General features: G+C 43.8%; 1 protein-coding gene across 12 annotated transcripts in view; it reads left to right on the top strand.

Annotated features, from left to right (window-relative positions):
• Positions 1 to 26190, top strand: part of ADD1 (adducin 1) — a 634474-nt gene that overhangs the window by 309796 nt on the left and 298488 nt on the right. For all 12 annotated transcript variants that reach the window (XM_078678558.1, XM_078678561.1, XM_078678553.1 and 9 more), the window contains one exon: positions 24990 to 25141. In XM_078678558.1, coding sequence (XP_078534684.1) covers positions 24990 to 25141 — 152 coding nt within the window. The remainder of the gene's footprint in view (positions 1 to 24989; positions 25142 to 26190) is intronic.

Genomic DNA, 26190 nt, shown 5'->3' with positions numbered 1-26190 from the left:
TGCATGCTACCTATATATGCACCACTCCAGCATGCTAACGTCAGTTCCTTCTTTCCCGTGCCATCAGCACGGATCCATAGAGCTACCTCAGTCAAATTGTTTCACTTAACATTTTTAACGTTTGTCGACACCTTTTCTAGCTTTGCTCTCAATGTGCTGTAGGGATGTCCTCGAAAAAACAAAACCTGCGGGTTCCAAGCTTTGTGGTGCCTGCCACGGGCAAATGTTGGTGACAGACCCCCACTTGGTCAGGATGCCATCTCTTTTAGAGCGGCTGATGGAGGACCATCTCTCCCTGTTACATTAGGCTGTGTAGGAGGCTCTTTTAACCAAAGGAGCCATTGAGAGGGTGCTAACATCTGAAGTAGGTTGTGGTTGTTATTATCACCACTTTGTAGTGCCCTGTTATTCTTATGCACCCCCCTCAATGCCTTCCTGAAGCAAAAAACCCAAATGCTCACTTTTTTTTGTCTAGGTCCTGTTTGTGTTGGGCCCTGGAGACTGAAATGTAGCAGTGGGCCTGAAGGATTCTTATTTTTATATACATGTCCTACAGACACTTGGTGTTAACTGCGGTTCACAGTGGGCCATGAGCACCTAAGTGATGGCGGTGGTTGTAGCCCATCTGTGGACCAACTGGTCCCAGGATGCTTGTTTCCGGTCCAGGGAAGACATGGCTTGGCAGTTCAGGCTGGACTGTTCCCATGAGGCCCAGGGTCAGACTGATTTGCATATGGCCATGTCTGAACTGGGGTGGCAGAGTGGGCTAAAGAACGGTGATGGATTAAACCCAGATCTTTTGACTGGGTATGAGTATTTGATTGGTTCAGATGCTCCGTCCATTACCACCCCCTTTTGTACCGCTTTTGGCCGCCATAAGTGTAGGAGGGTATGCTCAGACGTGAGTCCCTTGCTCACTTTGCCACTGGATTCAAGCAAGCCGGTCTGAAGACGGCTGCAATGCCAGAAACCGGTCCTCGGAAGCTTGTTTCCGGTCCAGGGAAGGCATGGCTTGGCAGTTCGGGCTGGACTGTTCCCATGAGGCACAGGGTCAGACTGATTTGCATATAGCCATGTCTGAACTGGGGTGGCAGAGTGGGCTAAAGAACGGTGATGGATTAAACCCAGATCTTTTGACAGGGTGTGAGTGTTTGATTGGTTCAGATGCTCCGCCCATTACCACCCCCTTTTGTTATTGCACAACTCTGAGCATGTTTCAGGGCTGGTCCCTGCATGCTCTGAATTCCGGGGGCTGTTGTCGACCACACAGAAAATAGAGAGTTTAGGAAGGTCTTCTGCAACTTTTCAAGACAACAGAGACTGCCCCTGGAGCACCTTATGAGCGGAAGTGTCTTCTAGTCAGACTCCAGCCGTCTGGCCTAAACACAGCTTAGACTGACCGATTTGGGCCAATACCACCACTTCTGTGCCAGAGGCCTAATCGGTTCCAACTTCTACCGACTTCTGCAGCTCCCGTACCGTATCTGACTGATGTTCATTTCTGATCTGGAATTGTCAATAGCCCACATCATACCTATATCCCACTATAAAAATACTAAGGTCTATTCCCAACGTTGGATAATCTCCACTCTCTCTTAACTCCAGTATTATCAGAAGCCAGATCGCTTGCTCTGATTTGATTCGGTCACCATTCAAGGGATCCAAAATTTTCCGCACGATGATGAGGATGCTAACACTTTGAACCACTCCTCCTCCCCAACCCCAATTAAGCTGGTGCTGGTGTATATTTAAATCTACAGAATGCCAGTGGTCTAGACACTGCCAGGACATGGAGTTGTACTCCCCACTAGGGCCCACACTGAACAGTGTGCGTCTTTTGCACTAGGAGTCTGCAAAGCATTAAAGTGTTAGACCTTCCGCCTCTTTACACTAGAGCCTAACTGAGGCAAAATTACTTAGAAATGTTGTGGTCTTGACCTGCTTCTTCAGAGCCCTTGATGTAGTTTAACAAGACCTTGACGGAAACCTTAATGGCGAATTGGGCCATGCCATGTACAACTCCCCTAGTATTTTTCCCAGTACCGAGACCTCATATGCTGACCACTGGAGATCCAGCTTTTAACTCTGCAACATACTCTTAGGAACTTTGTAGTTCCAGCTTCTACTAGGAAGGTGAGCTCCAACTCATTGACTACCACTCGGCGAGACATAAAATTGAATGTATTGATGTGTTACAGAAGAAGGACGTCTTCTGCTGTCTTCATCTTCAGATCCCTGAGCGCTATGTACCTATTAGGGCATTACATGCATGAATTTTGGGATATGAACAGCAAGATTTTGCCAGCCACCCTTTACAGATTAATTCAGATGGTCCAGGATGAACAGGACGCTGCAAAATGTTACTTAAGGTAAATCCTGGACACAGTGGAGTGGGCCGGTGTTATTTGGTGTTCTACCCGGACATCATGTGCCCCACAAGATTTTCTGGGAATATGCATGCTTCCTTCATAGACAGTCCAATTGTTGGCTCTAGACTTTTTGGAGAGAACCATGATTCTGTATCGAAGTACTTCAATCTTTAAGGGTGAAAGCAACATTACTTTCACCGTTTCGACAGTGAAACCCAGAAACATTGTCCTTCTTTAGGAAAACTGCCCTCCCTTGTAAACAATGTCTGAAACTCATAAGGGCATAAAGACCTGCTGTTAACTCTAGCTAATTTATATTTTGCATTTTCTCTGTGTGACCACAAGCCACCAGTATCTTGAACCCCTAAGCGTGCACCCCAGCCTGTCAAACTGGCATCCAACTCGAGGATATTGCCCTGCCATTCCAGGCGTCCAAGCTCCCTGACTTTTTGAATCTTGACATTCTTCTTTAAGGGTAAAGCAACATTACTTTCCCCATATCGACAGTGAAACCCAACAACTCTAGGCATCTGGCTTTTCCCTGTTGATCAAAAATCCCAAATCTTCCTATAGGGACATTACCATATGTAAGTCCCTCAAAATCTGCTGTCGGCATTGTGACAAAATAAGTATGTAGTCCAAATATTCTCTCCCTGAGATGGAAAGCTATAACTCTCATTACCTTGGTAAAACATCACAGGGCTGAGGAAAGACCAATGGAGTTCTTGGAATTGATATAGACTACCTTGCCAGGTGATCGGAAGACAAGCTTGATATTCTTTGGCCTTATAAATTGTGAAATAGGCGTCCTTCAGATCTAGTTTCACTTACCAATCCTTGCCTAACATGTGTCTGAAGGTTAAATTGATCACAGGTCTCCATCCTTTGTCTTTCTTTTCCACCAAGAATAAGGTACTCACAAAAACATTGTTCCCTAGAGGTACGTGCAGGATTGCTCCTTTTTGTGACCAGTTTTTTAACTCCTCTTTTACTATTTCCTTCTGTGCAGCAAGAAAAGGAAAGTTCTCTTGGGGCAACTACTTCAATGGCCCTTTCCAAAATTCTATCTTGAACCCATAGACTGTTTCCAAAACCCAAGAATCCTGTGTTATAGTCTCCCAGACGTGGGAAAAGAGTCAAACCTTTCTCAGAGAAGAAAGTGAAGTCGCAGTACTCACTGTGGTAACTGGAAGAGCCTTGTCCTCTAGATCTATTTCCTCTTTCCTTGTGGGCACGTCTTAGGAGGAGGTGGTCTAGAACCCTGTGGTTTGGTAGCCACTTCCAAAATTCTTGGTTGTCTAAAATTGAAGTGAACCACGGCCGACCGAAAGTCCCCCTCTGCCGGCCCTTTTAAAACACTTGTATTGAATACCCTGCGCATATGACTTTGCGCCTTATCAAGGGCTGTAAATATTGCTACATAGTTACTTAATTTCTTAATCATGTCTTCCCCACATAAAAGACCCCTTTATGAATTCAAGGCAGCATTAGCGTTCTCTAGAAAGACCATGGCTCTTTGACTCCACCCCTTGAGGAGGTCTATCTAGAGGAGGCCATTAGCATGTGCCTCCTCCACCATATCACTAATTCTTGCCAGGGGCTACATTGGGGTGTCGATCCTGGCATGATTTCACGGACTCCAGTCCCGACCCAGTTTGTAAAGGAACATGATCAGTTCCGGTTGAAGACTACGAATAAGGCTTACAATGTCCTGAATAAGCATTTAGCTCTCATTACATTTCGTGTCCCCTTGCCAAGTAGATTACAGATCCAACGTTTTATAACCTTGGCAACATGATCCTGTGGCCACCATTCCACACCACACTGATATTATCCAGGGAGAACATTTCTCCTCCTAATGAATAATTTATTTTATCTTTCGAGGTAGAGGGGGGACTCTGTATCCATAAAAAGGTCATCCTCATCAAGGTCCCCTTGATCTAAATCTAGGACATATTCGTCAGTTGGGCTCCCATTAAGAGGCTCTTCTCTCCCACATCAGGGACCATAATCCCGCTTGGGATATCTCAGAGTGCTGTGCTGCTTAGGCTACTCTTCTTTTTTGTGTATTGAACACCCATTCTCTGTGAGGTGCTTAGACCTCTTGATCTTCATGAAGTGCTTCGACCTCCCAGACTCATCAAGGAACTTGGAGCTCCCATCTTTTTATAGGGCATTGCCCCTTTCAGCGATTATATTGGTTCATAAAATCAGTATCTTATTAAGTAAATAAAGTATATGCTTGTAAGCTTTTAACATTTCCATCTGCCTTCAAATAAGATTACCCACATTTGACAATAATCCTTCAAACTTACCCCCAGATGCATCAAGAACCCTTTTTGCTATTGCTTAATAGCGAAAAATAACAATTCGCTATTAAGGAATAGCAAAATGCAATGCATGAAGAAATCACTAAAAAAATAGCGATGTCTTAAAATTCCTTAATTGCGACTCGCAAATTGCGAGTCGCAATTAAGGAATACCTCCCCATTCATTCCTATGGGCCTAGAGGCCAATAGGAATGAATGGGAAGACATTCTCAATTTGCAAATCGCAATTAGCGAATCGCAAACTGAGAATGCAATTTCAAGGGTGCAGGGGTGTCCAAAGGACACCATGTTGCACCCCTGAAATTGATCTGTGCACATATGTTGCCCTTAGGGCATGTGTGTGCACAACATGAAACTTTGAAAAATGCACTTTAGTGCATTTTTCAAAGATTTTGCAAATTACCATGAAGTTCAACTTCATGGTAATTTGCGATCCCTATTAGCGAAACCGCTATTTTTTAAACTTTAATGCATTGCATTTAAGGAATCGCAATTTGAGATTCCTTAAATGCAAGTAATCACAATTTTGCGATTTCTTAATTTGCGATTTTTGCATTTGGGATGATGCATCCCAAATGCAAAAATACCGGTCGCAAAGAGGCAGATTCTGAGAATCTGCCCCTTTGCGAGCGGATTTTACCTTGATGCATCTATGCCTTAGTGCCTATCAATTGACAGCTGATTGCTACGGAGGGGAGACTGTAACATCAACTGTCAGCTTTGACGCGTCACTGTGATCCCTATGGGTAACCTGAGCACCTTACAAGCGTACTGCTCTAGGCCAGAGTCAAAATGGTGCTGCACAATATCTCAGGGCTGTTGCCCTGTGCACTCCTCTTCGGTCCGACATGACAGTGCCGCTTACAGCTACGAGGATGCTGCTGGGACAGTGGAGGCCGGTCCTTGTCATTTCAGCCTTCGCTTCAAATGGGAGTGCAGCAGATGGATCAAGCGGATCGTGTTTCGGACAAACAGCGAGCGTCACACCACAGCGCTATCAGGTAGGCTGCGCTTCAAATAATGGCGTGCGCTTGCCTTATGACCCTCATAAAGAATACCACAAAGATTAGATAAGCCGAAAACTATGAAGTGGAAATGTTTCCATAAATTGGAAACACTGTAACAAAATACTAAAAGGAGATAAAAGGTATGCACCGCTTCCTAGCATTAAGCAGCGCTCGCCTAGTTACTTATGCGCTAAACAGAAAAGATGGATAACACAAATCACATCTGATGCAGCAAGAACCAGTGCAGTTTGTGGTTATAGATCCTGTGCAGGAAGCATTGCATTTCTGTAAATAGCTGGAGCTTCAAGGTATCGCCCCCAACATCAATCATTTGGCAGGCTCACTGAACAACTAGATGGACAAGCTCAGAAGATGTCCGCTCTCAGACCATGAACGCCAGTACTGATTAACAATTTAAATCTTTTTGAAAAGATGCTCAAGAACCATAAAGCAATGCAACCATAAGCTCATAAATAGCTTTTATTTCAATACCACATATTATTTAGGACTTTTTTCTATCTCAAAGGGATCACTTAAATACATGTGATAGACCTAAAACTAAATTGTGAATAGTAAAAAACCTCAAGAAAAATCAATCCACCTTCAATCAAACACTTCCATACAAACCCATTCACTCTCCACAAACACCATACACACTAGTCATCCTTGGGGCTCCATGTTATACACATACACCACCTATAATGCACCGCTCCTGCCAAACAAAACTACAGTTGACCTCCTAATTCAGTATGCACTCGATACAATATTCACAAAAATGTACATTAGATGAAATGTTTTCATTATATGGGCACATTACAACCAAGACCAATATAAAAAGACAAATGTTTGGCAACAAAATAACACCAGGGTCTACGCGTTTCAAACCCCCTTGTTCATGGGGTTCTCATCCGGACCAAACACCCTTATTCTGAAGTTGCCAAATCAGTTTGATCAACAACGTTGGGCTGTAAGAAGTGACTTTGGTGGATATCAAATCAGGCGATGCTGAATGTGCTCCAGCACAAAATGATGAGCTGGTGCCTGTATGAACCGGCTCCTTTTATATTTTGCTGTTTGAACTGTATAGCCAAAACTGCTCCGCAGTCACGTTTCTCGGGCAGCGTTCCCTTGGCGCTTGTATGCACCGGCTCCGCCGGGCTTTGTCCCTTAAGCCGCGTCACCGAAACCGCTCAGCAATCTCGTTTTAACGGGCAGCGTTCCCTTCCCTAGTCTCGTAACTTATGTGATTTCACTGCGGTGATGAACCTATATAGAGCTTTGTGCTGTCACGTCAGGAAGTCGAGCAAGGTCGTTGTGGAGTTTGATGTCTGGATCTGCTGGTGAACAGGATCAGTTACAATAAAATTTCTAGATCCATTCACGATCCTGGAGAATTTCGGAAAGTTCGGAATCTGCGGGTAGAGTATCCATCAGAAAAAGTGTTACTGATTTAGTAACTTGTTCATTAAGAACACACCCAACTAAATATTTTGTTTCTTATTACATAAATGTTATAGCTGTCAATTGGTCTATTAGATATCAATTCACATCTCCAACTGTACCTCTATCATAAAATGTAATGCTTATTGAGGAAATGTAAGGCGTATAGTAGAATTGCTTTTAAACTTTGGTTTACCTTTGTTTCTAAAGGGTTCCGGTTTTGTTAAAAATTAGAATATAGTGATTTTCCCAGGATGACACAGTACACTTCAAAAGCCAGCGTTGCATCACTGCATGTCCCCTACTTGTGCACCATCGAGCTCGACCTAAACACGGCAGCCCTTTCCTGATCAACTCGTCCCCTCATTAATTAGTCGAGTGGCACCCCCAGCAGATTCTCTGAGAAGTGTATTTTCTTCACTTGGCTTTGCCTGTTTTGTATCTCTGCACTGCCATATTCATATGCTATTGTGCACATTCTCGATTAGAAAGAAGGGGCAGAGGTGCTGAGCTTCTGGCACCTTTAACTCAACCCATATCTTCTCTCAAATCTCCAACCATCCGAACTCCTAATGGTAAAATGAGAGAATAAAAGAAAATGCTGCACTGCTGTGAAGGGAAAAAACAAAAGAACTCTAAAGGACCTCAGGCTGAACCAGAGCAAGACATCTGTCTTGACCTGTCTCGAGGCTTCATTGGCTTGCCACCTTGAAGTATAAATCACTTAAGTTAAAGCATTGAAACAGGCCTGCATGTTTGACGTGTTAGGTTTTTTACTTCAAACGAGAAGGATAAACCGCAGAAGAAACTGGCAATCCTTTAACAATTATTGCAACATTCTGGAGTGGAAAGTACATCTGAGACCAACTCAAGTATGTCGAAGTTTTCTGAATTATATTTTTATTTTACCGCCCTAAATTGCATTATTCATATACGTCTTGTTGTCCCTGGGCAGAAACAATAATTTCTGCTATTCATAATTCATCATCTGAGTCGTTTCTGGCTTTCCAACCAATGTCAATTTAGTGTTAGGTCAAAACAATACATAGGGCAAGAAACTGGGCTGTCAACTGACTGCATATATTAATCTATAATATCGCTGACAAACAAAACATAGGTTCCAAGAACTGGCCAGTATTTCCTACAGGATGTCCTCCACCTTAACTCCAATGGGCTGAAGGGGGCCACCTATCTCCCCCATGCATATAGACCTACTTCTCAGCACAGACCCATTTAATTTTGTGCATAATTTGCAGAGGTAGAGACGTGCCCTGTACATTTATGGTCAATTTAATTCTCTGCCATTGACTGTCTTCTAAAAGTATTTACAAATCATCCTTTACTGCTTTCCGATCTTTTGTACTGTGTACATTGAAGGACTGGCAAGCCTTGTATAACTCTTAGGGGTGTCTCGACTTACTCTGGCCTCCTAAGGACAGCAATCATTACGTTCACTAATTTTTTACTTTCGGAACGCCTCATTTGTTAGTAGATATTGTTAAAATAATCGAGACATTGTGCCAGCTTTTGTAAGACCAGTGCATGTTCATGCAATAACATTCCTGTGTTTTAAGTTGATAATAGCAGATTATCTACCCCCCAATAAATTTAGTAACAGCCCATTCAGTTGGTTAGAGTTATTGCAGGGATCCCAATAGAAACACATTCTTTAAAAAATTCAAACCAGAGGAATCAAGATTATTTTGTCCACAATTCTTGTGACAATCACTGACATCGGGCGTAGCAACTTTTAACACTCACTTCCTCTAACTTGGTGTCAGTGGGGGTGTGCGTTCCTGGTGAAAACCTCCTCCAAACATTAACAGACCTATATTTCTCTATAGCAAAAGAGAGTAACACAACAAGGAATGCTTACACAGAATAGCTCAACAGGCTCCCTCTAATTGACATAGAACAAAGTTTGACCAGATCATGCATGCATTTGTTGGTTCCAACATTTAGTGAAAGGTCACTGTAGAGTCCGGACTATATACCAGAATATTGTATAGTAACGTGTCACTTCCTCAGAATTCTGACCACAACCTCTGAGTAACTAACCCTTGGTAATATGACCAGGGGTTCTAAAATCGGGGACAAGGAGCATCTGATGCCACAGCTTAAGTTTGGTTCGCTGAAATAGTTTTTTCTTATTTGTAGTTAAAATTTCACCTTCGAGTAGGCAGCCACACAGTGCGCAGCACTCCAAGGCTAGGATTTCCTAGACTGCAGCGAAGGAGGGCTAGGGATGAGCAATTTGTGCTTAGTTGGGTTAAGTTTAAACTTCTCCATGAGCAGAATCATTTGTATGATATTAGGAAACATTTCACTGGGGATTACATCCTGTTGGATCATCGTGAACCCTATATTATTTCTCAGAGAAAAACCTACTCAATAAGGATCTTGTTCAGTATTTTGTTATCCACACTAATCTTAAAAATCTGAAAGGCGCACAGTTTAATGAACCCTTCCCAATAAGTTGGAGCAAAACCATTGTGGTCTAGTCTACCTCAGTAAGGCCTCATTGTATAACAGCAAAAAGAGGTTTAAGGCTAATAAATCAACAACTGCTTACAAAATTCACCAGGCACTTGGAGTCTTGCCAGTACGCATGTTTTCTAGTGCCCATCTAATGTCAAATTAAATCCATAGGGATGTTAAACACCTACCCCGTAACTAAGTTAATTTGTAAACCTTGAAGCTCTGCTTCCTCAATCATTTTATCCACCTACTCTATCAATTCCTTTTGGCTACCGATACAGTCCTTAAAGAAAGCTCACACAAACTCATTGGCTGAGTTGGCATCTAAGTATGGACTTAAATAAGTGCAACCAAAGCGAACATTCTGCCTTAAATACCACACATCTTTAAAAATGTAGCTCTCCTTTGTAAAAACACATGTGCATGCATTATGATAACATGAAACAATTTATGTGAATAGAAAAAATCTAAAATCAGAATTGATGAACTGAAAATCCCATTTTCTAAAGATGGTTTTGAGTTTCCCCAACTGAAGAAATGCCAGCAGACACTCACACTGCTTCATCCAGACACAAATGCTGCTTCAGCCTCAGCAGTGATTACTGAATAATTAATTATGCAATCCGAGTTTGGTACTCGTAGAGTAAAAGGATGACAAAGACAAATGCTTTAAATTACTATTCAATAAAGGAGACTCGACACAGACCATAACAGACTAGTACTACTATATATATATCTTGAACATATGGCCCCTTAAGGTTTCAAGGCACTGTGGGTGGTCCGGTAGATTAAGTGTGCTATTGCCCAAGTTCACATGATGCTGAGCTACCGCTGGTGCCAGGGATCGAACCGTGCTCCGGAGTCAGCTACTCTGGCCTCTGCGCCACACCTCTTCCATACACAACTGTGAGTATTTAATTTTTTCTTGCAGTACATATTGGATGCAGCTGTATTTGACCAGGAATCTTAAAGATCTTTTGATTTAATTCCCCAACTGGCAATAGCATTGATAACCACTTTGCAAAATCTATAGCATGTTTCCAAATGCAAAATTCTGTCAAAATTGAGGCTTTCAAAGATTCATGTTAGCAGACTTGAGATTTCTTCAAGGATAGTATGATCTGTGAGAGTCTTCTAAAAACTACACTAACCATCTCAAATTTAAAATTGTCTCAATTAAGGAAATCACACATAACATAATATATTCGGTTCACTAGGAGAGTATTTCTGCGTGTTTGGCTATTTTTCTAATGGCTGCATTAAAAACTAGAGAGCCGTTTGCACATGTGCGAATGAATATAGTGCTTTGTGAATAGATTTGCAATAAGCAACATTGCCAAACACATCTTCCTGAAACGTTTCCGTGCGATTATTGATCTTCTTGGACTAATGGCTAATGGACTGAGCTGTTAACTATCATGTTGGATACAAAGATTGGGTTGAAGGCTATTAGTTTGTTCTGAAGGCCCCAGGGAGAAAGGTCTTGTAAAACAATATAGTCTGTTTGCTAAAATGGGTCAGGGCGTATAAATGAATGAAGCTTTGTTCTTTAGAAATGTATTAATGGGTCATCTTCTGAGCCACACGTTTAAATATCTATGTTCAAATCTGGATTAACCTCTAATTACTTAATCTCCTTCTACAGATTAGTTCACCATTGGTGGCACATGTATTCTGACATCAAAAGAAACACACATGAGCTTGCCCCATATCTTTACCTTTTAAAGCTTTCTAAAGTGTAGCACAACTCTCTACAGAGCCCTCATTCATGTTGACAAAATAGCAATAATTCCTTATCTTATTTTAGTTTCAAAGGCAGTCTGTACCCCAACCTGTTATCTGTAAAGAGCAGGTAGGAAGGCTAACACCGGCTGCTGCTAACTAGCCTTCGCTTGAACATGGATGCAAGTTATCTGTCTGCTAATCACAGCTGACCCTTCAGGGCTAGTGAACTTACAGATGCAACATCGAAAAGACTAGATGCATATCCTATATGCGGGGAGGTCACCCAGCAAGATACATTCTGAATATGGCCACAATACCTTAGCAGTGCTCTTGAACATGTCAGCATTTGTCTTAGTAACGTAAGAGAAGTATTATTTGACCATAAAAAGCACCCACCAACCCAACATATCTCTCCACTTAATCAGAAGTAATGGTAGCTATATTAAAAGAAAACTATTGGTTCACTCATTGTTCTATCACTCTTGCTGGAGAGGTAAAAGAAGAATATCAACCATATACCATCATTCTTCCAGCATAACTGCTCATGTTTTGGGACAACTGAAAACAATTCTTAAAACTGTGATCTTCAATCATCTCCTCTCCAGCTAAAGCAAATTTCTGTGCACCTTGAATACTGCATTTGTTTCTGTAATATTCAGAGATTAGAGTTTGGTTAGCCACACTGTAGATACTACATCAACACAGACTTGTATTGGCTTGGAGCTCGTCGTGCTCAAGAAAGGGGACTATCACTTGGTGGATTCTGCCTGGACGTTGCTGGCCTGCAACTAAGTGCTAATTGTCATTGCCCGGGTCTCTAAGTACTCTCCAACTGTCCATGAGATCCCAGGGAAACAAAGGATCTGCCCTTTTCCACAAGTTTGTAAGGACTGCTCAGGGTATGGTAGAAGTGGGTGGAAGAGATTGTTGGTTGTGACAAAGGCTGTACTGACGTACACCATCATCACACTATGCAGAGGAGTGTGCTCGTAAAGATCGGCAGCTCACCTGTCGTGCCAGGACGTGAGGAGTGCAGAGGAAGCTTGTAAGGTCTGAGAGACCGATGCTTGCAACCAGGGGACCTGTGCTAGCTTAAACTCCGATCGTGTGGTTTCCGAGGGGTGTTGGGGGACCTGAGGTGGGAGGTGAGATTGTCTTTGACCTCCAGATTGGGAGGGCAACAGTGCCTGACATTGCAGCCTGGTCGGAGGTCTCTGGCTCCCTCTCCTTGGACCCACGCCACAAGGTACTTTGTTGTGGATAACATAATGAGGGGCCCGAGGGGATTTGTTGTGCTGTGTGGGCACTTGCAGCTGGCTGTTAGGAGATACGGCAGCTCACCACTTGCCTGAGTGGAAACATTTCTCCAGACTTGCAAGCGTGCCAGCTTCCTGGATCACAAACCTTTGTCTACGGAGCGGGGGATAGATATTCTGCACTTGTGCAGGGGCCGATGGGTGCCTGGAAGTCTAATCTGTATAGACAAAGCTAAGTAACCGTTTCTTTCTGTGTTAGGTAGTTCCGTCAATCTAATCAGCATGGCTCCAACATGGGCCACGTGTATCATTGGCTGGTGTAGTTGAGGGACTGGGTCATGAGGCGAAGTCAAAGACCTGTGATTGCTTGACCATTGTGATTGCTTGACCATTGCAACTGTTGGGAATACGAGATATTGGGGAATGTCATGTTGGATGAATACCTGTGGCTAGGGCATATATGTTGTTGCAGTTCTGCTGCTAATTGGAAAGTTTGATAATTGCATATAATTGTAAAGTGTATATACAATGTTTATCTGATTTTGATTTCAATGGGAAATTTCGACCATTGCATAGAATTGTCAAGTGTATGTTCAAGATATCTCTCATTTTGATTTCAGTGCATGTGTAATACAAAGACCAATATTTTATACATACAGTGTGGAGTCTTTTTATAGCATATGCAGTGTGTTGCAGAGCAGAGGTGTTGTTGTGCCAACACTTTACACTTTGGGCCCTGAGGATAAGCCTGACTGCTCGATGCCAAGCTACCTATGGGTGAGCACAGGTTATCGGACAAGTGTTTCGTACTCATTCTATCTAGAATGGTGGATTCTGACGGGCGTCCATGCGTCCCAGCCAGCCGGAAACCGCTGGGTCTAACACCAGGTAGTGTTGGATAAGTTAGGAACTTATTGTGAAGAGTGAGAGAGCAATTTCATGCCAAAAGACTGAGACGAGACAGCAATTCAGAATCGCTTCTCCTACTTTTGCTGAAGGCTAACAGGGAGCTTATCAGCCTGCCTTCCAGCGCAGACTAGAATGGCAGCCTATGCTATCATATTGAACAGTAACGTCATTGTTCAAAGCAGGTATGGAAGTGTGAACCATTTTTGAAACTCAAATTAGGCTTTTCTTTTGGTGCTCCGTTTTGCTTAGTGAGCCAAAGATCTGAGAATGGGGTTTCTATAAAGTTGAGCACACATTATTTTGCAATGTTTACTGCTGTTCATGTTACTCGTAAACGTTGCAGCTACTATTATCTTTGTCTTAATATTGGTTACTGTACATATTGTGGCACTTGGATAGCATTTTAATTTTTTTACAATCTTTAAAATATATTTGTTTTCAAGTGCTCTTGGTTGCGCCATACTAATATGATCGAGTGTTTGGATTCCGTTAAGTATCCCTGTGATGCTTTAAATAATTGACCCTTACCTAAAACCCCTCCCTCTCCCTCTCCCTCTCCCTCTCCCTCTCCCTCTCCCTCTCCCTCTCCCTCTCTTCCTCTCTCTCTTCCTCTCTCTCTTCCTCTCTCTCTTCCTCTCTCTCTTCCTCTCTCTCTTCCTCTCTCTCTTCCTCTCTCTCTTCCTCTCTCTCTTCCTCTCTCTCTTCCTCTCTCTCTTCCTCTCTCTCTTCCTCTCTCTCTTCCTCTCTCTCTTCCTCTCTCTCTTCCTCTCTCTCTCTAGGACTGGTCAGTGAGTTAATGGATGGTTGAGGCCGAATTGACTTTGTCTCTTGTTGGCACATTGACAAAGCACTTGGTGCTAGGGCGTCAGGTCGAGAAAGCGTATTGCCGGGCCGTGTTCTGTAGAATCCTGAAAACATATCTGAACCTTACCCCTACAGCTTTCTACCTCTTGTACTGTTGCTTTCTGAATATGTTCTATTTCATTAAACTATGTATACACTTTTTAGGTCGAGGGTAGAGCTGCGCATGCGTAGCATGCGCTGTCTAGCTCAGTACCTATAGCTGTTACTTTCGGGGGAATCTGAGACAGCGTTCGGCCACGAGCCTCTGCTGTCACAGATTTCTCCTCGTGAGCGCGCTTTTGCTCCTGGCTGCTTGCGCGCTGTTTCGCTTGCTTTGACAAACAGACAAACGGGTAGACAGACACTCGCCTACACACCACCGCCCCCCACGCCCCCACCACCAACCAGTCATCGTGCTATTTTAACACACACACACACATACATACACACGCATACACACACGTGCGCACACACACAAACACACGCGCGCACACATCCCCCTCACACCCCACTCACCAGGTTCTTCTTGCGTGTCCCTCGGCAGCCAGCGGGTCATTCCGGTTAACAGGCGGGGGCCGCAGGGCTCTCCACGAGCACGGGGGCCCCGCTAGCTAACACGGAAATCCTCCGGCGGGCACAGGAGCGCCTGCTTCCTGTTTTTGTCCGGCCCCGCCCCCGTTCCAACAAAGGTTGCCTGGCTTCCTGTTGAAGCCGGGCTGCGGCGGTGAGTTCTGAAATTTCCAGCAGCACCTTAAATTTATTCCACTACTTAACGTGATTCGGATAATTGTGTTCAGCGGTTGCCATTACTTAAAAAATATAATTAGTTGTCGAACTCAGGAAGGAAGAAAATTCTGCAGGTGTTTCTCATTATTTTCCATGCATATGAAATATCTGCATAAATTAGCATTATTTCGCACCGTGTACTAAAAGACAATGAGGCATTAGCAAGCGCAGGGAGCGCGGCTGACCCACAATCTGGGCTGGCAGCTCGGAGGTAATATGTGTTCTGGCCTCGTGTGCTATTTCCGCACATGTGCCAACGCGTTCACATGCACGCTGCAATGTTGCACCTGTATCGGCGCTACACGGCAAACAAAACCCATCGGCGAGACATTGAAGGGGCTGAAAACAATCTCATTAAAACGTGTGCTCGCTCGGAAGGGCGCGGGACGGCAGATTGCACGGCGGGAGCGGTCGGAAAACAACGCGGGGTTTCGGCGCGGGTCAGCGCAGACATTTATACCTGCGCCCCTGAATCAGATATTGACGAGTTCAGTCTGCATGACGTGTCAGGGTATGTTATCTTATTTACATAGCGCAAGTAACACATGACACACAGACTCTAGGCACATCATCCAAGACGCTTTGGTCTCCAAGCTCAACTTTTCTGCTCAGGGCCATTAACAGTCACTAACACCCTTTCCAAAGACGTTTAACTGTTCCTAATTGCCCAGCTTCCATTATGAGGGCAGAGGCAATGAATGGCTCTTCATTCCCAACAGCAGGTGGGTAATAACACACCCACCTCCCATGCCATCCAATACAGACAGAAACATACCGTCTGCAATGCTCTGATTCATGGGCCTTGTGATGTATTCCTATAGGTTCTGTATCGATCCCCCTATTCCTGACCCTATTCTGGTTAACAAGTTAACTAGCAGCCAGCCCATGAGGCAGAAAACCCCCATGATGCAGGAACCGTTATCTGATAAAGCCACACTATGGCACAGGAACGTGTTATCTGATTAGGTCATAACGCTTGCCATCTAATTAGACAAGCGATATTCCTCCAGCCCCTGATAAGGCATACGGAGTTCTCAAAACAAATCAAACCTATGTCAACCTGGGAAAAACCCTGCGGCCATTGTTTTGATTTCTTCGAGAACTTCAGCAAAAGAATGTGCTAACGACCAAGTCGTATGACATCCTTATTGACGTATCTATGTCCATCCTTACGTCAATCTCGGCACCTTAAAGGTATAAATATTACCGATATTGCCCTATGCAAACACACACGGTGGTGACGAGATCGGAGCAGCCAGACTTGCCGAAGAGCAGAGCAGACCCCGCTGGCGCAGCCCCGCCTTCTTGACGCGCTGAGAACGAGCAGCTGCCTATTTCTCCTGCCGAGAAATCCAGCTCCGGCGCTTCCGGGTAGCCCTCGCAGGCAGCCTGGAATATCGAGACCAGAGACGAGAGATACCATCCCTCATCCATCCTAAATTCCAGGTACAGAACTGAATAACCCCTCACAGAGAATTCTTTAGTCAGTCACTTGGCAAAACAAACTTAACTTAAACTGTAACTTTCTATTCCCGCCCACGTATTAGGCTTAGGTCAGGTACATGGGGTAGGCGTAGCTAGAAACACCAGTTGAGTACAAACCTTCATATGGCTTAGAAACCATATCAATGTTTTTACAGTATTATTTTATACTTCTGCTTTTAATGTATGCACTTTACTTAACTATAAGTATTGCAATAATATCGATCCATTTCTCTTGTACGAGAAAAGAGACTGATCAATAAATAACATCTTTTATTGAACACGCCCGTCTCTTCCTTTTCTCTACAATCTGATGAGACTAAGAATGCACGTACTGACTGAGTAAAATAAATTGCCTTTTGTTCACACGACTCTAGAGATACACTCTTGATTCGGGGAGAGCAAAGTTGTCATGTTCTATGGTTGTCAGAAACTAAATCCATTCTTGTCTATCCAGGGAGGTTCAACTCCTCCTTGCCTATTCGAGAAAGTTTCTAGTGAACTCTGAGCTAGCTGGCAAACCCAAAACTTTAAGTCTAATATCGACAGTAGTAGACCTAGTTAACGTCTGGTCTAGGCCTATACTATTGAAGGTATTATTCCAATGCGCAGAGCCTATTGGGATAATAGGAACTACACTACATGGCGCCCAACGCGTTTGGAAGGGCGATAAAACTAACGTAAGACATTTAGAGTAACTCAGTCGTGCTTTCTCACTCAGACCCCTTTTTCCCATAATACTCCAAAGACGTCTGGAGTGGGTGAAAGGTCATATCCGCCAGACCTCGCAGGAGGGAACTCCTATGTATGGTTCTTGGTTTAGTCAACGTTGAAGGATACACTGTTCCAAAATATTGTGCATCTAATCTTTGTTTCCATAAGAAACCTGATCTGCAAACAAAAGAAATAAGCTTCCTGCCGGTAAAATGGTAGACAGTGATGATGAAAGAGAGGCAGTTAGATTAGCAGCTGAAATAGCAGCAGCTGATACTGCGCTACAAGAAGCAGACCAGGATATAATACTCATCCCGGTCATCAAAAGGAAATCTATAACCTTAAAGCTTATAGAAAACGGACTGACACCTAGAGGTGGCACAGTCATATTCGTAATTGAGGCACACGAATATCGGCAGACAGAGGTATACTATTCATGGATAAATTTTCCAGCAGCAAATGCTGTAACAAAGTACTTCCACTATTACAAAATAGAGGAACCTCCTGAAATGTACACTCCTTTCGAGGAGGTGGAAGTACCACTCAAATTTCAAGAGCACCTGCTCTTATTTGATGGCGCCCTAAAACATAATAATCACATCACCAGGCTCGGTCCTTTAGGTAGACCAGGAGCAACGTGGCCGGTCCTAGCCGGATACACACCACATCCAGACATCGAAAGAATGTCTGCAGCAGATCTTTTAATACAACTAAAACAGTTAATAAAAGTACATAGACAATTAGTCCAATATGTGATGCGGACTTCAACAATACAACCAGCAATTAAAATTCCACAGCTGACCCCTCACCAGGGGAACACAAATAAAATTACACCACAGAACATACAGTCCTGCCTAGGTAAAGTACCGGCTAAACGGGAACAAATACCATTCTGGTTAGCACAGAAAATCACCCAAATAGAGGCGGTGTTTCCAGACACCACCCCGTTAGAAAAACACAGGATTCTGACTATCTGTCTTCCAATGGGAATCGCACCACACATTGAGGACTGTGACACTTGGGGTACAGTCTTTGCTTCCATTTACACAAAAACGCACGGTGTTCCATCCATTTCGGTAATACCAGATGTGCTAAAACAAATTCAAGACGAATACGGTCCAGAACCCGCTTTAACTCTTGGTATGAAATTACTGAAAGACTTCAAGCAGGTCTCGGCTATATTATTAGGCAACATAAAGGGAGAAGCAGCAAACGTGGCGATCCGCCAGAGGTTAAAAGAGACAGATATAGCAGACCAACCAGCTGAAATTGCCAGAATCATAGAAAAGTCCTATGAGGAACTAGGTAGAGATAGTTTAGGTGGAATACCAGTAAAACCACAACTGATTGAAAGTCCTGAAAAAATATTTTTTAATAATAATTGAACATCACAGAAAAAGAGCTGGGATGGAAACAAACAATCCAATCCTAAAGAAAAGAAATTCCAGTCCAGAGGAAGGTCTCCTAGGCGAAGAGAAAAATCTCCGAACCAAAGACACAGGTCACCCCAAAGTGACCCCTCTGGGAAAAGATATAACCTTAGAAATAGGGATAATATAAAAAAGCCTCCTAGATATCAAGACATTGATACACGTCCCTCTCAATCTTTTCAGACTTCCTCGCAGAAATCGGAAAGAAGAGGACGATCAGAACAAAGAGAAGAGCACGCCAAGTCCAAAGACATGGAACCTGCTCAGCTAAAAAAGAAATTACAATTTCCAAAAAAGAAGGTAGCCAGCATTAAAATAGTTAACAATGCCGAGAATACTGAGGACACAACTGAAAAACGGAGAATGGGCTCAGACAATGCTAGACAGCGCAGCAGAAGTGAGCATAGCTCGCAAAGTCCTTATGAATCATCTGGAGACAGTGGACACGAATGAATATCTTCAAGTGGAAACTGCAAACACCAGAGTTAGCAAACCTCACAAAATATATGAAATAACTTTACGTATAGAAGGGGATAAGACTAGAAAAATAAGGGGACTATTTTGGGATAATCTCTCCAAGGGCTATGACATCCTTCTAGCTGAAAAAGACTGGCCACCAGAGTTTGTCAGGGAGTGCCCTCATGGCGAAGAAATAATTATGCCTGCCTTCTCAAATCATATCCCAATTCATAAAAAATACACACTTGCTAGAAAGTGGGCAGTAGCTCAAGCTCCTGCTTTATATAAAAATCACGTAGGATGGGATGAGGACTCTCCTCCTCACAAAATCCAGTTAAAATCACAACCTACTGCACCGAGGCAGTACCCAATTAAGCAAGAAGCTAAAAAACAGGTAAAAGAAATCCTAGATCAGCTAGAATACCAGGGGGTGATTGAAACTTGCACCTCACAAATGAACAACCCTTTGTTTCCGGTCTCCAAACCAGACAATTCATACCGTCTAGTTTTGGATTACCGACACCTTAACTCATGTTGCAAAACTTTTGCAGTGCAAAACTCGCATAGTGCTGCACTAATGAATAACATAGTGCGCAAAAAATACAAAACAACATTAGACATCTCTAATGGATTCTTTTGTCAAAACATAGCACCAGAGAGCAGATATTTGTCTGCGTTCTCAATAAATGGCACTCAAAAACAATTCTGTCGGTTAGCCCAGGGGTACAAGAACAGCCCGGGAGTATTCTCAGCGAGAGTAACCGAATTACTACAAACATATGACGACGAAGCATTATCTTATGTCGATGACATTTATTTAACAGATGATGACTTGGATACTCACTTGAAAAGAGTGAACACCATAATACTTGGGTTCGCAGCAGAGGGCTACAAATTCAACTTTAAAAAATCCAGAATTGCCCATCTGACAGTCCTGTTCTTAGGATATGAATTATCAAGTGAAGGCAAAAGCCTGGCTGACAATTTCCTAGAGAAATGTGCCGTACTCCAAGCACCTAGAACACTAAAAAACCTACAGTCAATTCTAGGCTTCCTAAATTTCGGAAGAACATACATTGCAAATTACGCAGAAAGGGTCAAACCCCTTTATGATCTGATAAAACCAGATTTTAAAAGAACCAATTGGACTCAAATACACACAGAAATTCTGAGATCCTTACAAACAGACATGTTAATTAAAACAAAATTAGAAACACGTGACAACACACGCAATCTTGTGATTCGAGTCATCCCAGGAAGATGCGGATTCACATACCTGACCTCTAATGAGGGAGAAAAGGTACCAATTGCATTCAAATCACACTTGTACACTAAGGCTGAAATGAAATTTAGCCCAACGGAAAAAATTCTAACTGCAACACAGACAGCTATAGCAAAAGAACGAGCCCTGGCACAAGGTAAACGAATAATAATCGTGACACCGATACCAGCCCTAGAGGCTGTAACAAAAGCAAGCATTCCGAATACTAAAGCGCTCCATCCGAGATGGATACAATGGGCTAATTCTCTTGCTGCAACAGACGTGCCTACGAATTTGATCCTAACTTAAAAACACAAGAATTTCTCCAATATGAATTCGAATGTCCTCCGCCGACCGAAATTCTGCCTCTAGAACATTACGGCTGTATAATATATACAGACGGATCAGCACAACCTGCAGTAGGGGGTAAACAAGCATACAGTGCTGCGTGCGCGATCGTTAAAGGTCGCTGGCACGAGGGGAAATTTAAACCAGCCGTCACTAAAACACAATCTTTAGGAGATTGTACAGCTCAGCGAGCTGAACTACTAGCGTTCAAGATGGCGCTTGAAAATACAGATCGAGAATTCCCCACACTCATAGTGTGCGATTCGTATTATTGCGTTCAATCTTACAATGAATACTTGCAGATCTGGCTTCAGAATGGTTTCAAGGATGCAAAAGGTGGCACAATCAAGCATAAAATGCTCTGGGAACAAGTAGTTCTTTTACAAAAAGAACTACCAAAGACTCACGTGATACATACACTGAGTCATCAACGTGATGGCGTTCATGTTGCAGGGAATTCATTGGCTGATGAGGCCGCGAAGGCAGCTGTGCAAACAGCTTCCGTAGCTGCCATCACACGGTCAAAAACAAAAATAGACAGCGAAATATTACAGGCTGTCAGCGCTACAGAAAAGGATTCGATAGAAACACTCCCGAAAGGCTTTCCGGTAAAATACTCATACATAACTGATGCAAACAATGTTCCTTTTGCTCGAATCCCTGGAGTGGGGGATAGGGCAATTCCAAACATGGAACATAGGTTAGGACTGATAATAGCGGCACACGACACGATCATTGAAAATAGAATGAAGGCAAATAACAGCAGTTAGTGCACGCATTCCAAGCATTAGGATTGGCTGAACTAATCTCAGCATTACATACTGGGTGCTATTAACTATTCAGCACCATTCAGCACCACCCCAGCACCACCACTCAGCACCACCACTCAGCACCACCACTCAGCACCACCACTCAGCACCACCACTCAGCACCACCACTCAGCACCACCACTCAGCACCACCACTCAGCACCACCACTCAGCACCACCACTCAGCACCACCACAGCATCACTCAGCGCCACCCCAGCATCACTCAGCGCCACCCCAGCATCACTCAGCGCCACCCCAGCATCACTCAGCGCCACCCCAGCATCACTCGGCGCCACCCCAGCATCACTCGGCGCCACCCCAGCATCACTCGGCACCACCACAGCACCACCACAGCATCACTCGGCACCACCACAGCATCACTCTGCAGCACCACCACAGCATCACTCAGCACCACCACAGCATCACTCAGCACCACCACAGCATCACTCAGCACCACCACAGCATCACTCAGCACCACCACAGCATCACTCAGCACCACCACAGCATCACTCAGCACCACCACAGCATCACTCAGCACCACCACAGCATCACTCAGCACCACCACGGCATCACTCAGCACCACCACGGCATCACTCAGCGCAACCCCGGCATCACTCAGCGCAACCCCAGCATCACTCAGCGCAACCCCAGCATCACTCAGCGCAACCCCAGCATCACTCAGCACCACCCCAGCATCACTCAGCACCACCCCAGCATCACTCAGCACCACCCCAGCATCACTCAGCACCACCACAGCATCACTCAGCACCACCACAGCATCACTCAGCACCACCACAGCATCACTCAGCACCACCACAGCATCACTCAGCACCACCACAGCATCACTCAGCACCACCACAGCATCACTCAGCACCACCACAGCATCACTCAGCACCACCACAGCATCACTCAGCACCACCACAGCATCACTCAGCACCACCACAGCATCACTCAGCACCACCACAGCATCACTCAGCACCACCACAGCATCACTCAGCACCACCACAGCATCACTCAGCACCACCACAGCATCACTCAGCACCACCACAGCATCACTCAGCACCACCACAGCATCACTCAGCACCACCACAGCATCACTCAGCACCACCACAGCATCACTCAGCACCACCACAGCATCACTCAGCACCACCACAGCATCACTCAGCACCACCACAGCATCACTCAGCACCACCACAGCATCACTCAGCACCACCACAGCATCACTCAGCACCACCACAGCATCACTCAGCACCACCACAGCATCACTCAGCACCACCACAGCATCACTCAGCACCACCACAGCATCACTCAGCACCACCACAGCATCACTCAGCACCACCACAGCATCACTCAGCACCACCACAGCATCACTCCGCGCCATCACAGCATCAATCTGTGCAACAATTCAACAACAACTGGTTCAAATATGTTCTCTCAATGTTTCAAGCTTTATTACAAATGTCACAAAAAGATGTTAATATTTCACTTCTGTTCTTGGATTTTCATCACAATAAAATACACTGAACATAATCTTCACAAAAGTTATTTACAAATGTTTAAGCTATTGCCATTATAAATTACAATCACTTTTATTTAAGTATTAATTATTAAAAAAAATTAAAAGCCATTGTTATTTGTAATATCAATACATCTAAGTCACGTAAATACAAAACATGTTGCATTACAAATGCTATAGGTGTCACATTTGCGAAAGTTATAACTATTGGCATTGTAAATGACAAAGCTATTAATTTAGCTATTTTCAAAACCAACACATAAATAAACAAATTGTCATTTACAAGACCAATAGCTCAAACTTTCATAATGCGAGACCTATTGCATTGCATATGCTTGTTCTTTATAAAGTGTTCTTCTGTCAGTGGTCCCTGCAGAGTAGATCTGAAAAAGTAAAATAAATACGTTAATACAGCTTGCTTATCAATGATGGAAGAAGAATCAGTAATCTTGTCCTCAATGTATGAAACATGCGGCTATGTCCGAGTTGCCCTATCACGCAATGTATCCACATTATACCCGAGCAGTGTGATGGACATGATTATGCTGTTATTTTCATTTCAACCATGGTCAAGTATTGAATCTGCTCTCTCAGTAGTATACTATGGTTGCCTGGACATCACCTCTGCTTCTCAACTGTCCTTTGTGTGACAGTGGGTGCTACCAGTGCCCAGTACAAAAAAGGTGCAGCAATTAGCTCCCCCGGAGTGAAATCAATCCGTCCTACCAACAACATTGTCCATATTTCTCACATAGTTCCCTTACTTTGCCTGATAAAGCCTCCTGTGTATTACTAGTGCTTGTTGCGAGTTTCCTCATCAATCAGTCGGTCTCATTCAGTGTTTAATTTGTGAGGGAAACAAATGTGTCCTTGCCCTCATCAGGAGGCCACTGCAGCTTGAACCACCCATTCCCCCCGCCAATGCAGCCATAGCCAGTACCCCACAACTGTTAACCATCACACTCCTACAGGTGTGACGATTCCGACTATTCCAGGCCTCCAAAGCTATAAGAACGGCTTGGACTTGCATGTATTATTCCTTTTAAATGTATATTCAACTAATAATACAACTGTTGTTCTCATCTCCAAAAACAGTGCCACCATGTGGAAGGCTATGATACTTCCGGGGTTGACAATTCAATGCTGCTGCTGACAATTAAGTGCGGACATTGAGTACCGGAAACCACCGGCTCAAATCAAGAATTGGTCTCAGTACAAAATCTCTCGGCTAGCTGATAGTTATGTATCAGAGTAATCTTTTGACTTGGGTGGCCAGTCAATTTTTTTTTCTCCATGTTTCTATAGTATGGCATCTTGTTGCTCCTGATTAAATTGTTAATTTGGGTCCTGTTTTCATTCTGTAAAGTTCTTCCTTTCGTGACTACAGACCAATCTAAACATCGAGTTCACTATCGCAAATGAAAAGATTAATCTAAAGAGTGCGGATGTTCTTTTAGTTGAACGTTTTGATACGTTGAAATGGAAATTTAATGTTAACCCACTTTCCCATTAATTGGGAAAGTGGGAGGTTTAACTCTGCTTTATTTATTTTTAAGTGGGAGTGCATCCTCTTTGTTTGTATCCCTCCAATACTGTGTTCAGGATTTGCTATCTATATAGCCTATCACTAGGCTTGCCTCTCGGTGCATGTATTTAGGGTTTGCATGTTTGTAATCTGAATTCAGTGATGCACATGATATGCCAACATGTATCTGGAAGCAGGTGTATTTGCCATTTGTCCTTTTGTTACCTTTTTGTTGCTTTTCACTGTGTAAAATTCTGAATAATTGTGACTCTCATCCTATTTCTGTGTATCCGTGTATTCAGGTCTTGGCATGGTCACCCCTGTGAACGATCTGAGGGGATCCGATTCCATTGCTTACGAGAAAGGGGAGAAGTTGCTTCGATGCAAACTGGCCGCATTTTACAGACTCGCTGACCTCTTCGGGTGGTCCCAGCTCATCTACAACCACATAACGGTAAGTCGGGCCCGTGGCAACATCTCCGTATTACCATGTCGTTTGCTGCAGTGAGTTTTTAAAATAGTTATAAGCAATGTTTCTGATGTCCTGGCTGTTATGCGATTGCACTGATGGGTGCAGAGGCATTGGCCGATGTTCATGGATTACCTTCCTCCCCCAGGTGAGGGCTCGGAGGAGTGCAAAGCTTTCCTCAAGACCCAGAGTGAATAACCTTCAGTGCTGCCAAAGATGCACAAGCTCTGCACATTGGCTTCCGTCTCAAAGACGAGCTTTCTACAGCATCGAAATAAATATCTGTAATGTTCTTAACTCCAGAAAATACATGGTGTGCCTCGCACTAAACAGATATCCGCCTCAGGCAACCTTCATCTCTAGCCTATCCTCTTTAAAAGTCCTGTGTTGTCTGTAGACACTTTCAGCAGTCATTTCAAGGCGCTTTTGTGCTTTTGTGCTTTGGAATGAATTGAAGAATTGGCTGTTTGACATGTTATCCCATCTCATTTAATTGGTTTACCATTTGTTGCATTATCTTATTTCTTTGCTAGTAACTACATCTTCAGATTAGAGTCCTTGTAATTAGTGCCCTTTCTCCTCCTGAACTCGCTGTAAAGTCACAAGTGCGCAGAGCAGTTAAAGGTTGAGTTGCACCGCACACTGAAGTGGATGTGTTCAGTGCCTAAAGCTGGAGGCAGGAGTAGCGGTTAAATTAGTTCACACCTTTTGTTCCCCCGTTCTTGTATTTTCTGATTGTTGCTCTCTTGTGTGTTTTATGGGACTGCTCAGTAGTAGTGGTTACCTCCGTTTGCTAGGAGCTTCGAGAGGCTATGGCATAACAGTGTTATGGTCCACGTTGTAGAATTGTTGTGTAACATTTTTCCTATTGTTGCTCACACAAGAACCTGTGACCGATGGACTAGATTGCAGCTCCCAATAACTGCAGCTGCGGAGGTTGATTCAATCTTTCTACCCACCTATTTTCTGCTTACTAAGTGACATCTGCCATGGGAGGCAAGTGTGCCCAGACCTTGCTCCCGTGCTTACTGTGT

Source organism: Lissotriton helveticus, chromosome 2_2, assembly GCF_964261635.1.
Source record: "Lissotriton helveticus chromosome 2_2, aLisHel1.1, whole genome shotgun sequence".
In the NCBI taxonomy this organism is placed as follows: Eukaryota; Metazoa; Chordata; class Amphibia; order Caudata; family Salamandridae; genus Lissotriton; species Lissotriton helveticus.
This window is presented reverse-complemented; position numbering and strand designations above follow the sequence as displayed.